This window comes from Hyaena hyaena, unplaced genomic scaffold (genome assembly GCF_003009895.1).
Source record: "Hyaena hyaena isolate Hyena2069 unplaced genomic scaffold, ASM300989v1 scaffold_74, whole genome shotgun sequence".
Taxonomy (NCBI): domain Eukaryota; kingdom Metazoa; phylum Chordata; class Mammalia; order Carnivora; family Hyaenidae; genus Hyaena; species Hyaena hyaena.
Genome location: NW_024080706.1, coordinates 189,588 through 205,568, shown reverse-complemented (window position 1 = coordinate 205,568; position 15,981 = coordinate 189,588). Strand labels below are relative to the sequence as shown.

Genomic DNA, 15,981 nt, shown 5'->3' with positions numbered 1-15,981 from the left:
TAAATGAATATACATTTACTGGACTGATATCTAGAGACAGAATGATGTTTTAGTTCTCTTAGTAATAAATATGCTGCATTAGATGTTTCTTGACAGAACCAGGTTTGGGAAAATGTGATATCATTTATGGTAAATTCCAAGTCAAAAGGCAATATTCTACGCTAGACTGGAATTTGGTGGCATATAAATCATTTGGAATTCTTGTCACTGTGGGTTAGAATGACTTCCTCTTCCATCTAAGTTTACCATGAAATGCCCAAGAGTGGTACAGAAATAGACAAATCCTAGGTGGGCTCACAGAGAGACCCGTGGCCATGCTGAGAGACAAAAGGCAGAATGATCTCCTCCTTATCATGTGAGCCCATCATGGACCCATGAAGCAGGTGAGAGAGAGCTAGATCTAATGATGTTTGGTACTTAAGGCTGGGATATGACTCAGGAATCATCATTAAGCTGATAACTTCAGGCCCTGTGGGAGTGTGGATATTGTAGCAGAAGCCAATGAGAAGGGATGACGACCCTTAAGAACCAAATGCTTCACCTCTGCTCACTCCCACTTCTGGAAACCCAGTATTATGTCTCTCCCTGGAACTTGGGTAGAAAGTTAGGTAAAGAGGGAAGACCCTAAATGTATAGAAATTAAATTTCCAACACACGTAAAAAAGGATGCATAATACAATGTGAGTTATAGAAAAAAACAGATGGTTTTGTTTATTGTACTTCTGAGAATATAAGTATAGATTTGTAAGTGCTATGGCCATCAAGGGGCTGATGGGGTTCAGAGCAGTCTTTCTGAGGGAGCACGTATCTGAACTGAGATGTAGAGTGGATAGGAATTGGCCAGATAGCCGTGGATGTTAGCAGGTGTTATAAAGCACCAGAGGGAAGGTATGCCCAGTGGAAGGGATCGGTTACTGAAAAGCTCTGAGTACTAAGAAAGCTAGTTTTCACTGGAAATATTATCAGTTTAGCATTTTTGGAGATTGAACACAAAATGCAAAAGGAGTGGTGAAACAGGATGGGGAGGGGACAGGGCAAATGGTATGAATGAAACTGTACGTGACTTTATTTTACTGATGAAAACCTCAGGGAGCCAGCCCCTGCTTTAGGGTCACGTCACTCCATACTCCCTTTGTTTACTATGTTTTAACCAGGCTGACATTTCAGTTCCTCAAACGTGATAAGCTTCATCTCACCCCCGGGCCTTCAGACTAACTATTCCTTTTCCTTATGCACCCTTCCTCCTAACACATTAAGCCCCTTAACATGGTCACCTTGGAAAGCCAAATACTTATTTATTGAAATTATTCTGTGTCAGCAGTTTCCAGACTTATCTTTAGAACCTATTTGTGAGCCACATCAGAAAGCCCATTTGTACTCAAACTTTTTATTTTTATTTTAGCTTAAAGTGAGAGTTATATCCTACTAAGGCTGTGGATGACATTTGTCTGTTTCCAGAAACCAACTCCATCTCTAATGGTGGAAGAGAGACAGTTGTTAAGTATCTTCAAAGGAATGAACCATAGGACCTGAAGGTGATTGAAATGTGAATTCTAGAACTATTTTAAGCAAAGGCAGTATATCATTGGAATAAATGAATACTCTTCTAATGTGGCCCATTTGAATGTTTGCGTGTGCTTATCAGAACAGAAACCTCATTATCTTTAATGTCAGCTGACAAATTTACTTAGGACTTAAAAAGACCTATTTCTACTCAAATATATGGTCGTGAAACCAAAGTACTTACCTTTGTAACACATAATCATAACACACACACACTCACACACACACACACATACACACACACTAAAAGTTGCTATGCTTGTGGCACTCTGAGTTTAACTATAGAAAACCCAGTGAATTCAGAATCACTTAGGTTATCATATCTTAATCTCATTGACTACAAAATAAATATGGTAATAATTCTTCAGCTACTAAGTCACTATAGACAAGTTAAGCTAAGGGAATGCCTCTTGAGGAAATAAACCTTTTGAACTCTGTAAAGGATATTTCAGTTCTAACTTATGCCACTTCCTGTGAGCAGGGAAAAAAAAAAAAGAAAGAAATCAAAGTAGAGTGATCCTGAGAAAATTAAATGGAATATTTTTGTCCCTAATTGGGTAACTATGCATAGTAATAATCAGAAGAAATCAATATAAACAGAAGACATTTTAATGTTTTATTAGTTTTACATAGATGACAAAAACAACAAAAAAATCATAGCAATGGCATAGCAAATGGTTCAAAAGGAATATTCATTAGGCAACATTACTGAAACAAACTGAACATGATTTACTTCATCCAAGTTAGTTTTAGTATCTAAGACATGGAACTGGTAGCAGATGAACTTGTGTTCCAGGGATTTATCTCCTGTATGGTCATGTGTGCCCTAAATCTGGCAATAGAACTTCACACACTGTAGACTTTCAATGAATACTGATGAGTAAGAAGCTATGGCTTAAACTCTTAAAGTAAGATGCTTTTCCAGAAAAATACTCCAAAAGGAAAAACATTTATTTCTAAGGTCATCTAATTATTAGTTGATGTCTTTTTTTTTTTTTATTAGTTGATGTCTTAAAGCCTCAAAACAGTCTTTTTAACTCTCTTTCTAGAAAGTATCTAATTGAACCATAGCAAGCTCATTGATTTTACAGTTTTCATTGGCATCCAACTCCACATGTCAACTAGACACGTACACACACACACATTTATTTTTCCCCATTTATAATCTTCTACCTATTAACTTTAGGACATTCTTTAAACTTCTTGTATTTGGGGGAAATACTACTACTGTTCTTTATGAGATTTAACTGGTGGCTCTTTCCTAGCGTGCACCGACTTATTCCCTTTTCGTAGACTGCTGAGTAGCTGTGGACTTCAGTTTTCACTAAATCTCTCAAAGAATTGGTTCAAGCAATTGATATTGGTCCATCATCTGTGCACCAGATGCGGGGAGGGGGACATCCTCTGAAGAAAATTCATGTAGGTAACTTGATAAAATATAGCAAACTTGATGTGGAGTCCTCTGAAGAAAGCTCATGCAGATTACTTGATAAAATACAACAAACGATGTAGAGTCCTTTTCTCTTCCTTCTTGTCAACAGGGATTGTCTATCTTACAGCTTAAATAAGCTATATGGAACTTTTCCTGTTCATAGGCATAATCAAGAGATCAGTTTAGAGTTAGAGATGTATAAAGACCACTAGCATGGGATACAGGTGATCTTGGTTTAAATTTTTGGCCAACTACCAAATTGTTATATTGTGCAAAATAATTCATTCAATTCCTTTGGATGTTAGTTTCTTTACTAGTTTAATTTTGTCTTAACTACTCTATAGCTTATTTATTGCCAAAAATTATATAAAGGATATAAACATATCTTGATTACTATTACTGCTTCTGTATTGAAGATTCCTTGAGTGAAAAAATTCAGGTCAGAAATTCTCATAACTTTGATTAAAAATTTTTCAAGTATTTAGTATTGTATTATGAGCACTTTTCCCTGGCACTTAATTCATAAGACTAAAAGAAAACACAGGCATTTTCAATGATATAATTTTCATCATTGTGATGCTTCTTTAAAGTGGGCTTAAAAATTTGATGCACTTGAACCTGAAAGGCTTTTGTGAAACTAATCAAACAACCTCCTTAGAAAAGATTTCTTGGCAGGAGTAAAAATTTTCCCAGAACCTTTTTTGTGGAGGGATTTCAGTGGAGGCTTTTTTAAGGGTAGGACTCTTTTAGGGGTTTGTAGTGCTCTTGCTATCTTCACATGCTCATTGCAGTAATATTTGTTGCTTCCTTCTGACAGATGGATGAGTGTGCGTTCTGCCAGATCCATGCACTGGGCATGGACCCAGTGTCCATCTCCATGAGAGCAGTAGATCATGGCAGGTTTGTTGAGCTCAGTTGAGTAAAATGGTACCCAAGTGTTGATATCCACATCACAAGTAGCACAGCACGTAATCCAGTAGCCTGTCTCAGACTCATCCTCTTCATCGTCTTCGTTATAGGTGTCAAATTCATCATCACCATCAAAACTATTTGCTTCTGCACTGAAACAAAATTCTTCTGAGTCTTCAAAGGGAGTGGAGTCCCCTGGGTCTTCTGTCGATGTCTGACTATTTGTGAGTGTTTTCTGATCTTCATTCACGTCATCTTCAGCACATTTCAGCATATAAAAGTAGAATGCTTCTGAAGCAGCCTGTTTATTGTCTCCTGGTATGCCAAGGAAAACATTTCCATTTCCCATGTTGCTCCCAAACCAGATCTTGCTGTGCTTAATATCTGGGGTCCAATCTGGGGTCTCCATCTCATGTATTTCTATCTTGTTGTCCACAAAAGAGACAATGTTGCAGACCATTCTCTTTTGATTTTCAAGCTGATAGCCACCAACAATTACAAATTCATCACTGTTTGTTTGAGTCAGGATTGCACTGGAGACAGAGATTCCTCCTGGCAAGACTGTGCAATTCACAGCTGGGCTACCCAGTGGAAGATCAACCTTAATGCTGTATAGGTTGGCAGGGCGGATGTTATTGGCAAGTGAATGTCCTCCTAAAATATAAATGGTGTCATTTCTGGCAATGGATACATGAAAAGATAACCCATCCTGAAGTTCTGGAAGAATGTATGATGTAGAGCACCCAAATTCAAAATCCACCAAGAAAACATGGGGCAGACAGTCAGCTACACTATTCCATTTTTCTGTGGTTCTTTGGGTAGAAGGAATGTATGACCGTCCTCCAAAGAGAACACCCATACTTTTACCTCGACTGTACACCACATCAATGGAATGACCATATCTGGCTTCGGGAACATCTCCTACCAAATCTTTCTCCGTGCAGCGAAAAGTAACTTTTTTGTTGTTCTTGCCAACAACAGACATGATATAAATCTTATCTGAAAGCTCATTGTTTGGTGTTTTCCCTCCATGAATGATGTATTGATGCTTTTCAGACTCTAAGCTGCCTCTGAAGATGCAAGTGGCTGGGTAACGAAGAGGAGGAAGGTAGCAGGAATCCTTAGAGAAAACTGCAGGCTTCAGTTTGAGATGGTTATGCTTTACATCAAAGTGGAAAACTCCGGTGGGACACGATCTCTTGGGCCAGCCTTTTTGGCCAAAGAAGAAAACTTGCCCATCAAAATTCATCAGTGAGAAGCCTGGTTGTATTAAGGCTATGTTATTACTGACTGTTATCATCTGAAGTGACATATTTTCTGATCGTGGGTGGATCTTTTATCTGAAAGAATTACACACAAAAAATTACCATATGTCTTCATATAAATCACTATGTTTGGATCACCTCACATGTAAAAAGCTTGTTTAAAAAAAGTTCTTCCACAAGCCTGTGGAGGGACTGAATGAGCAAAATCCAGGCAGCTAGGTAAGCAAAGAGACACAGAACCTTCTTCCTTCCTAATAGGATCCAAGCAGTCCGGACATGTTTTCTACTTGGACCACCCTCCCTTAGATTTCTGGGAATTGTAGTCCTTTTTCCTCCCTGGCCGATTCACCGCTTGTCGGCCTAAAGAACTACATTTCCCAGCAATCCGTTCTCTATGGGATGTGTGGCCACGACAGTTTTTATTGCTCCAGGAGAAGCGACTCCGGGGACGCCTCTCTGAATAAAGACGCCCAAAGTGCGAAGTGACTAGAAGGGAGCCAAGGCGGAAAGCTAGGGAATGGGAGGTGAGCGTGGCTAGCGCAGACCCAACATCCGGGTTACGGGAAAGCTGCAGCACTATGAGGGGCGTCAGGCCGACTGCTGCCCGGTGTCGCCGGTGCGTCTCCGGGGCCTCTTAAACAGGTGACCCCGTAGGAAGCACAGCTGCTTCTGGTCCTAGCGGGGTTGCCTGGAAACCGCAGCCTGGAGGGACGGCCCGGCCGAGGCGTCCTTGCCGACTCCCGCCTGGATGCTTTCGGGGACTAGGCTCACTTGCACCCCTGAACGTCCTTAGGTTGCTGGGTCCGAGTCGGGGGGTGAAAGGGACACCGAGGTCACCAAAGCTGTGACTGTTTTACGGAAGCCAAAGACCAGTCTTTCAATACCTGGAGCGCGGGGGAGAAATTACCTGATAACGATTTCCTAGTGGAAACACTGTAATTAGATTTTAGTGAGGGCCTTGTCAAAAAAGCCCCTTGTTTTTCCTCAATCACTCTTGCAGTCTTGCTTTTAGGGTTCTTTCAAGGAAGCAGAGAACGTTCCCAAATACCCCTCTCCCTCCGTTCTCTCTACGCCCTCCCTCTAGGAAATTACAGTTAGTGACTGTTATTTCAGATCGCTCTTTCCTGCTCAAGACATTTGACATAATTCTTTAGTAACGCTGTAGTAAGCAGGTACTAAGCAAAGAGGTGTCAGAATTATTCAGGATTTAATATTAGTATTATAATATTTTTAAAAAGGTATTTATTAGACGAAGTCAAATGGATACATTTTGACTTTATTATCATTATCACTTACCTTAGGGAGATGCCAGGAGCCTTAATAAGAAATATATTCTGTTTGCAGAATAAGGTCCTAGGAACGAAAGGCTAAAGGAGACAAAAGGGTACAGATTTCTGACCGTTCAGAGTAAATTATTATTATGCTTCAAGAACAGTATGAAACAGTGACTCTGAATATGGCTCTCAGAGTATGGACTCTGAAGGCTGCTGGCTGTAATCAAATCCTGTCTCTGTCACATACCAACTATATGAACTTGGGCAAGTAATTTAACATCACTCTGTCTCAGTTTCATCATCTGTAAAATGAGATAATTTACCTTCCTCCTTAGTTGATATAAGTTATGATTAGTAAATTACTACGTGTAAAGCACTTACAATAAGGCTTTGCAAACTGTGATAGTTATAATTATGCTTGAACTTATTTAAAATAGGGTCGTTAGAACACAATTACCTGCCAGTCATGGTGGATGAAACTCAGTAATGTTGGGAATGGTTAGAAGGGATTGAGGATCTGGGATCTGGTCAGTGGGTATAGATTGATGAATTTTTTAGACTAATGAGAATTGGATAAGCATCTACAATGGAGGTGCTGGTGGTGACTTCAACTTAAATAACAGGAAATAATTCATTGATTCTTCTGTTACCCTTTCTCTAACATCTCCTTAAAAATGCAGACTTTGGGGGTGCCTGGGTGGCTCAGCCAGTTAAGCGTCTGACTTCAGCTCAGGTCATGATCTCACGGTTAGTGGGTTCGAGCCCTGTGTGGGCCCCTGTGCTGACAGCTCAAAGCCTGGAGCCTGCTTTGGATTCTGTCTTCCTCTCTCTCTGCTCCTCCTCTGCTCACACTCTGTCTCTCTGTCTCTCAAAAATAAATAAATGTTAAAAATTAAAAAAAAAAAGCAGACTTTGCAGTCTGAGTCCAGATCTGGGCCCTGAAATTTAGTTGCTATGTAACTATCTTGGTCAAGTTAGTTTTTCTCTGTTCTTTCTTTTCTGTAAAATGGGAATAGTATTAGTACAGATTCATTGGGTTGTTTTGAAGGATAAATGGGATAACACATGTAAATCACATAGCACAGTGGCTGGCACATAATAAGCATTTAATAAATGTTAGTTGATACCATAGTTTTAATTTTGCCTGCAAAGATTCCTTGGTCAGTCTAATGAGATTTTGGTTAGGCTTTTTGCCTTCAAACACTTCTATAGATCAGATGTAATTAAGCGCTAAATGTTCTCTTCTACTTAGTTTTAGTTTACTTGAGAGAGTCCTCAAGGTGTGATATTTTAAGAATCACATCTTGCAGATTATTAAACCAAGTGAGGACGTGGTGAATGAGAAGGGTTATTACTAAAGTCATGGAAGCAAGCCCGCCTCTTCTTCATGATAGTTTGAAGGTTCAGCAACTTGGCCTGCTTATGAAATAACATGGGTGTCGTCTTTATTTGTGGCCCATCCAAGTATGCATGAGAGAAGGCCTCTGTGCAACTAAGAACATGTTCTCCATAGGAATTAAGAGGAAATATTGTTGGGGCACCTGAGTGTCTCAGTTGGTTAGGCGTCCAACTTCGGCTCGGTGCATGATCTCAAAGTTTGTGGGTTCGAGCCCTGCATCGGGCTCTGTGCTGACAGCTAGCTCAGAGCTTGGAGCCTGCTTCAGATTCTGTATCACCCTCTCTCTCTGACCCTCCTCTGCTCATGCTGTCTCTCTCTCTCTCTCTCAGAAATAAATAAAAAAAAAACATAAAAAATTAAAAAAAAAAAAAGGAAATATTGTTGATCCTCAGTTCAGTAAATGAAACCCGTAAGTGACTACACTCAGCATGATACGTGCTTGTCAGACAGCTGTCCACTTCTGGGGGTGGGGGGAGCATTGAAGCACTGAAGCCAAAGCCTGTTTGTTTTAAATATCTCTGAAGACCGTTACTGGGATAGAAAGCAAGCTATACAGGGGTCATGGAGTCCAGATCCCAAGGGGTGAACATATACCAAGAACACTGACTTTTAAACAGCAACCTTTTTTTAGAAAAATAAGTTCTCATTGTGGCCCGTTGGCTTCATTTAAAGGTTGTCACAGGGAATTTGGCTTCTCATAAGTGAAAACATGATTACTGTAGATGAAACAGACACATTTTCTTGGGCAAGACACAGGGAATACCCATTTCTTACAGCTTAATTTGGGTCCTTAATGACTTCTGACCCGTTCTCCCTTTGATGCCCTGTTCTTGGTACACCTCAATTTCAGGCCCCTAAGAACAGGGAGGTTTATTACTGTTATGGTGAATTACCTCCTCTTGTAACGCAGTTCAAGTATCTGTCTATATAATTTTTAGATTACCCATTTAAAGCCATGACCAGATAACATACATATTTAAAGAATAAACAGGAACATTGACAGGGTTTTCACGTTAATTTGCCATATTTTTTTTAGTTTTTGAAATTTGCTTTATTAACTTAAATATATCTTCACTGGAGTGCACTGTTGTCCCTCTTCCATAGCTTTAACATGACTATATGAGTCACATTTTGTTTTTTTAAGAGTTTTTAAAAGGTGATAGTAGAACTAAAATAATCTGCTTTCTTTAAATAAGCTAGATGAAAAAAATGGCAGGTTTTGAAAAAGGGGATACTGTTCTTCAACTGAAAGAAGTTTCAAAGTCCACACATTAAAGATTCTTTTTAACAGACAGAAATAGAGGACCAATAAATTTATACAATTTCCCCCAACCCCATGCTAACATTGCTCAGCAGGGAGGTTTTCATTTATTCACTGTGAAGCTAGGGCACGGGTGAGACTCAAAAGAGGACTAATGGTGTGAGGTCTGGGTTTGTAGTTTCCTGTGTCTGAACTGACTCTTTTTTTTTCCTTCCAGAGAAAGGGACTGTACTGGGAGGCATTGAATCCTACTGATCAGTGCTGCCCGTGTTTTCCTGATTGCTCCAAGAGTGTAGGGAAGCTCATGTAACGGAGGTCATTGCGGGCATGAATTAACACTATCTTGCACAGCTAATCAGGTCTGAGGCATACATGAATTTGCTTTTTTTTTTTTTGCTGCCACTGAAGCCACAATTAGGTCTTTTTTTTTTCTGACACTTATGCCAGATAAGCACTTATGTACTCAGATGAACACATGGGCTCTGATGCCACAGGAATTAAATCCTTGCAGCAGCCTGACAGCAGAAAGCCCCACAGTTTCCTAATTTTACAGCATCCCTTCCCCATCTGGACACCCAATCCATCTGTAACTTACCCGCTGCTAAAGTGGAGCATCATCTTTCCCTTCAAGTTGACAGACGTAGGTGCCTGTCTTTCAGCTTTGGTAGAAATGAAGATATCGGACCTACCTGAAGGCCAGAGAGGCTGCTCACCCCTCTCTGATCTTTGCTGCTAAACCAGGTATTATATGTCAGCCCTTGGGGAAGATTCACTGACTGCCCACTCTGACCGTGGCAAGAAGGCGACTCCCAGTAGAGGATGTGTGTGTGCCTACAGATGTTCCAGCGCACTGATCTAACGGGAGTAACTGACTGTGACCTTTTTTCTTTTCTTTAGATGGTTGAGGGAGATATCCACCAGGGTATATGCTCAAGGTTTAACTATTTCCTTACTGGTGAACAATGGAAACACAATCCACTATTTGTAAAGAAGAAAACAAAACAAAACGTGGCTGAAACCTGATTTATATTTTTATTAAAAACGTTTTAGAAAAATATAGAAGAAAATGAATATAATTGCTACGATTTAAATAATACTGTTAAGAGTCAAATGATAAATTATTATTTCCTACAGCAGAGACCACTAACACCAATGTCAGTCAATTGGATCTTGAACTGCTCTTCAGTAGTCTCATGTTCTTTAATGCAAAGCTCAGAAGTCATTCTAATTATTGGAGGCCTATTACCAGCTTCATATCATACATCAGGAGCTGCTGTATAATATGGCATAGCCAAATGATTAAGCAAATGGGCTTTTGAGTCAAACGGACCTGGTTTTCTTTACCAGCTCTGCCGTTTTCCACTGGAGTCATCTTAATTTCTAAGCCTCTGTTTTCTCTGCTCTGAAATGGGAATAATAGAAATAGTCACCCCAAAAGATTGTTGCAAAAAGATTAAAGCAGTTAATGTCTTTATTTTATTTTTTTAATTTAAAAAATTTTAAATGTTTATTATTTTGAGAGAGGGAGAAAGGCAGAGCACAAGCAGGGGAGGGGTAAAGAGATACAGAACTCAAAGCAGGTCCCAGGCTCTGAGGTGTCAGCACAGAGCCTGATGTGGGGCTTCAACTCATGAACCAGGAGATCATGAGCTGAGCCAAAGTTGGATACATAACTGACTGAGCCACCCAGGTGCCCCTCAGATAATATCTTTAAAGTGCTCAATGCCCAGTAGCAATGAATGAGAGTTCCTGTTGCTGCATGTCCTCACCAGCATTTGGTGTTGTCAGTGTTCTGGATTCTGGTCATTCTAATAGCTGTGTAGTGGTATTTCATTGTTGTTTTAATTTGTATTTCCCTGATCACATATGATGTGCAGCATCTCTTCAGGGTTTTTTTGTTTTGTTTTTGTCATCTGTATATCTTTGTTAGCTCATTTTTTAAAAAAATTTTATTTATTTCTAGGAGAGAGAGAGAGACAGTGTGAGCAGGGGAGGGTCAGAGAGAGAGGGAGATACAGACTCCGAAATAGGCTCCAGGCTCTGAGCTGGCAGTCAGCACAGAGCCCGACGCGGGGCTTGAACCCACGAACCTCTAGATCATGACCTAAGCGAAAGTCGGACGCTTAACCGACTAAGCCACCCAGGCACCCCTGCTAGCTCATTTTTTAAGCCAGGTTGTTTGTTTTCTTATTGTTGAATTTTAAGAGTTCTTTGTATATTTTGGATAACAGTCCTTTGTCAGATGTGTCTCTGGCAAATATCTTCTCCCAGTCTGTGGCTTTTCTTTCTATTCTCTTGTCAGTGTCTTTTGCAGAGCAGAAGTTTTTAACTTTAATAAGCCTGTCTTATCAGTTATTTCTTTCATAGATTGTACCTTTGATGGTGTATCTAAAAAGTTGATGCCATGCCCATGAGCTATGGACTTTATGGTTTTGTATATTTTTTTGTTTAGGTCTGTGTTCCATTTGGGTTAATTCTTGTGAAGGGTGTAAGGTCTGTGGCTAGATTCATTTTTTACATGTGGAGATCCAGTTCTAGAATCTTTGTTGAAAAGACTGTGTATGATCTACTCTATTGCCGTTGCTCCTTGTTAAAGATCAGTTGATTGTGTTTATGTGGGTCTATTTCAGTGCTGTCTGCTCTGTTCCATTGATCTGTTTGCTATTCTTTCACCAATACCACACTGTCTTGATTACCATAGCTGACTTAATTTTAAGGCAACTCACTAAATCAGTTACATCAGCAAAAATATATACCGCTCATTAGCTTATTGCCTAATCATAGAATTTTTTATTTATTTGTGCTCTATTACAATGTTTATCCAGATGTATATACATCTTACCTGGTTATAATAAGGATGCACTTGAATTTCATTTTATCTTTTTAATATAGCATTATTTCATATACACTATGAAATGTATATTTTATTTCCATCTTTATAATTTTTAATAACTTCCTAAAATTCCATGAAGTAAATGCATAATTTATCTGACTAACTGCCATTGTTGGTTATTTAATCAGTTTCCCTGTGGCTTAGATGATGGAATGCATGGTTAGAAGTAGGCAGATCTGGATTTGAGTCTCAGTTTTTGCCACTTACTAGTTAAATTATCCTTTTGAGCTTCAGTTTCCTTATCTTTAAAACAGGGATGATACTCTGGCTTCTCTTCAGATCGAATAAATCTTTCACCTTTTAAAACAGGGATGATACCTGCCTTATTGTAAGGATTAATGGATACAAAGTGATATAAAAGTGTACTCAGTAAATCTTGCCTGACTATGATGATGCCATCTATTTATATATATTTGTACAAGTGATTAATTCTTTGCAAAGTTTTAGGATATGTATTTTCAGGGTTGACTTTTAAAAACGTGAGCAGCTCAGTTGTTTGGCTGGTTTTCATCATTTGAAGTGTTGGTCCATCACCATCTTCTAGTTACTTCCATGATGATTTTTTTCTTTGTCTGCAAAAGAGTACTGGATTATTTCCCTAATCTGTTTATGGTGTTATATGATGATTATAGTACTTGAAATTCCAGCCTCAGTGACAGCTCTCATAAAGTTGACATACTGGATGGATATCTCCACAGTAAATACAAAATAAGAAATGCAACATAGAAACCATGGGTAGGTTTAGGCAAATATTTTAGCCTTTGTGTGTTACTAAGGTCAAAACAGGCAGTTTGTTGCTGAATGGGTTAGTTGTTTCCTGAAACAGCTGGAAATTAGCAATACATTTGGAAATGGATTTTGAAACCTTTAACTTTTGCCACACCATTAGGAGAGCATTAGACTTGCCTTGATCTCAGTCAAGATCCCAGTCTATTGAAGTGCACAGCACAGAAGCTAAGGGTGAAATAGTAAACAGTATTTATTGTGCATCCACTATGTATGGAGCATGTGGAGAATTAGAAAAATTATCACAGACACAAATCTTGTCTTTAAGGAACATGCATGGTAATAGGACAAAGCAACTTTACATCCTGCCTTACACTCATCCTTAGAAGTTCTTAGAAGTTCACCAAGAAATCATAATTATAGGTTGCTCAGCCCATTCTTAAACCGTTCAGCAGAATCAGATTCAAACTTCTACTGAGGGGCATCTGGGTGGCTCAGCTGGTTAAACATTCAACTTTGGCTCAGGTCATGATCTCCTGGTTTTTGGGTTCGAGTCTCATGAGGCTCTGTGCTGACAGCTCGGAGCCTGGAGCCTGCTTTGGATTCTATGTCTCCCTCTCTCTTTTCCCCTCCGTCACTCACTCTGTCTCTCTCAAAAACAAAAACATTTTTAAAAAATTAAAAAAAAGACTACTGAAATATGTTAATTTCTCCTACCTTAATCCAAAAACATTGGACAATTAAAGAATGCAAGTCAATGCAATTACAGAATAAAATAAAGTTTCTTTCACAGTGAGGAGGTAAAAGTAACAGGATATACTGACATAATAATTGGACACTTAGGAAGCATAGTTGGAGAAAGATAGAATGTCAGAGACAGAAGACAACTTCAAGTCCAGTCCCTTTATTTTCACATTCAAGCTGGTTTTAGGCCAGAGAAGTTAACAGAACAAGGTTAACAGAGCTGCAGGGGTGAGTATCCATGGTGGGCTGGGTGGAGACCAGGGAGTCTTCTGTGAACTCATGACTGGGTTTCAAGAAGTACAGAGTGCCTCTCAAGCATTTCCATCCCCATTGTATAAATGGAGAAAAAATTACATTGCTGCTCAGTGAGCCAAGGACAACTTTTCATAGCATTCGGATAGGAATAGACAATTTTTACTTTTTAAAGAAGTGGCTGATTTTTAAGGGAATAATATATATAGCATAGGAAAAGGAGATATTTGACTCTTTGTAGAGTGAATCCCATAAGGGGAGCCACAACTGGAACTGGCAAAGAGGAGAAAAGAGGTAGGAAAAGGAAATGTATGGAAGGAAGGAAACTACAGTTAGTATGATGGATTGTCAGAAGAAGAACATGACAAGTGACCTGTCACTTTATTTAGGACAATTAATTAAATATGGCCACCTGTCTGGAATGACTGGTATTTTCCTCTGTTCCATTGTTCTGTGATTTAAGGTGGACTCTGCTGGGGCGCCTGGGTGGCTTAGTCAGTTGGGCGTCCGACTTTCGCTTGGGTCATGATCTCGCGGTTCGTGGGTTCGAGCCCCGCGTCGGGCTCTGTGCTGACTGCCAGCTCAGAGCCTGGAGCCTGTTTTGGTCTGTGGCTCCCTCTCTCTCTGACCCTCCCCTGCTCACGCTGTCTCTCTCTCTGTCTCCTAGAAATAAATAAAACATTAAAAAAAAAATAGGGTGGACTCTGCTATAAAAATGGAGAAAAATTTCAGAGGTGATTTACAGTGTTGTACGAGAAAAAAAAATTCACTTCAAAATTTTATTTTTAGAGAAGGAGGGATTTTGTGTTTCTTAGTTACTGTCTTTGGAAACCATGTTTGTGTATGTGTGTTATGTTGTGTACATTGAGGTAAAATTGCAGATAAAATGCTGAGATTATTGGGAGCTGGGGAAGTACTGCACTCCCTCTTAAAGCTCATTTATTATTCCACAGTCATAGGAATTTGTAATAAAAAACAGTTGGGAAATACATCTTCAAAATCTTATTTCTTTTAAGAAATGTCAAATGAAAAGGTCGATTTTATTTGCAAGATCTGGCATTTTGAAACACTTAGAAATGAATTTCTGCAAGCAGAGTTGATTTAGTTGAGTTTGTCTACACCTGCTTCTAACTGGCTGTGTGGATTTTGTGTTAACGCAGGATTTCTGGTATTGTAAAAGTGCTGTGCACTGTGCAGGTGGCTAACAGGCTCAGGATGCTGGAGAGAAGGGGATAGCTTTAATTAAGAGTGGATACCTTTGTGCTACAATTGTTATGCAACACAGATAACATAAGCATTAATGGGGCATTGCATCCATGTGAAGGTGGGATTACAACTGACCTAAAAAAATTTCTTCTTTTAAAAAAAATATTTTTATTTATTTCTAGGAGAGAGGGAGAGAGAGAGAGAAAGCGTGAGCAGGGGAGGGTCAGAGAGAGAGGGAGATACAGGCTCTGAAATAGGCTCCAGGCTCCGAGCTGGCAGTCAGCACAGAGCCCGACGCGGGGCTCGAACCCATGAACCGCTAGATCATGAGCTAAGCGAAACTCTGATGATTAACCAACTAAGCCACCCAGGCGCCCCGACCTAAAAAAAATTTCATTTATTATGATTGAAATATTATTGCATGGTTACAGAGCTATAAAGTTGACTCTAAAGTTGACTCAGGAACTCTACTGCCTCTACTGGATTCACAGCTTTATCAGGCGCCTCGAAAAAATTTTCAATGAAAAGTCAGTCACCATTCATAACGCACTGATGTAGTGGATTACATTTATGAAGATAGGAGATCAGTTTTGAAAGTGGTTGAAATACATGTATTGCACATTTTTTCTTGATAAATGTACTAGCCTAGAGTTAACGTACTTGTTGGAGTTTTATTGGGGGGGTGAAGGTAGGGTATTTACTTGTGATTACCCATAACAAAAATTTTCTACAAAGCGAATAATCAAAAGTGGTAGTGAAAATGTAGTCTTTCTGATTTCCAAAACAAGGGATTTCCTGAAATTTATCTTATAGAATCCTTCAGATTCCATATCCACTGGTAATCTGCTTTTTAAAAAAAGACTATAGGGAGTGAGTGGGGAGAGGAAGTTTGAATGCTTAACTGTTTGTATTTTTCCTTGCTTAATGGGATTAATAACTGTGTAATTGAAAACAGTCTAATACTCAGTTGACCTGCCTCAGTGAGTCAATGCGGACATTTCTGGATTGACTTAAACAGCTTGAAGGAAGAGTATATTTTGGGGACATAAAATTGATT

At 39.3% G+C, this 15,981-nt stretch overlaps 2 protein-coding genes across 7 annotated transcripts in view; one reads left to right on the top strand and one right to left on the bottom strand.

Annotated features, from left to right (window-relative positions):
• Nucleotides 1-3,632: 3,632 nt before the first annotated feature.
• Nucleotides 3,633-5,216, bottom strand: RAG2 (recombination activating 2). Its single transcript, XM_039233329.1, has one exon. It carries the CDS (start codon nt 5,214-5,216, stop codon nt 3,633-3,635), a length of 1,584 nt encoding a protein of 527 aa, XP_039089260.1.
• A 345-nt stretch (nt 5,217-5,561) lies between these two features.
• The window catches only part of LOC120232541 (intraflagellar transport associated protein), a 65,665-nt gene continuing 55,245 nt past the window's right edge, over nt 5,562-15,981 (top strand). For 2 of the 6 annotated variants that reach the window (XM_039233328.1, XM_039233322.1), the window contains exon 1: nt 5,562-5,693. In XM_039233328.1, the coding sequence (XP_039089259.1) occupies nt 5,687-5,693 (7 nt within the window). In that variant the 5' untranslated portion in view covers nt 5,562-5,686. Of the gene's footprint in view, nt 5,694-5,792; nt 5,812-6,269; nt 6,342-6,637; nt 6,708-9,824; nt 9,845-15,981 lie in introns of those variants that run through there. The other 4 variants (XM_039233327.1, XM_039233324.1, XM_039233325.1 and 1 more) reach the window with 4 other exon arrangements.

Excerpts from the sequence above, each read along its gene's own strand:
- RAG2 (XM_039233329.1), bottom strand. The coding sequence starts at position 5,216 with ATGTCACTTCAGATGATAACAGTCAGTAATAACATAGCCTTAATACAA.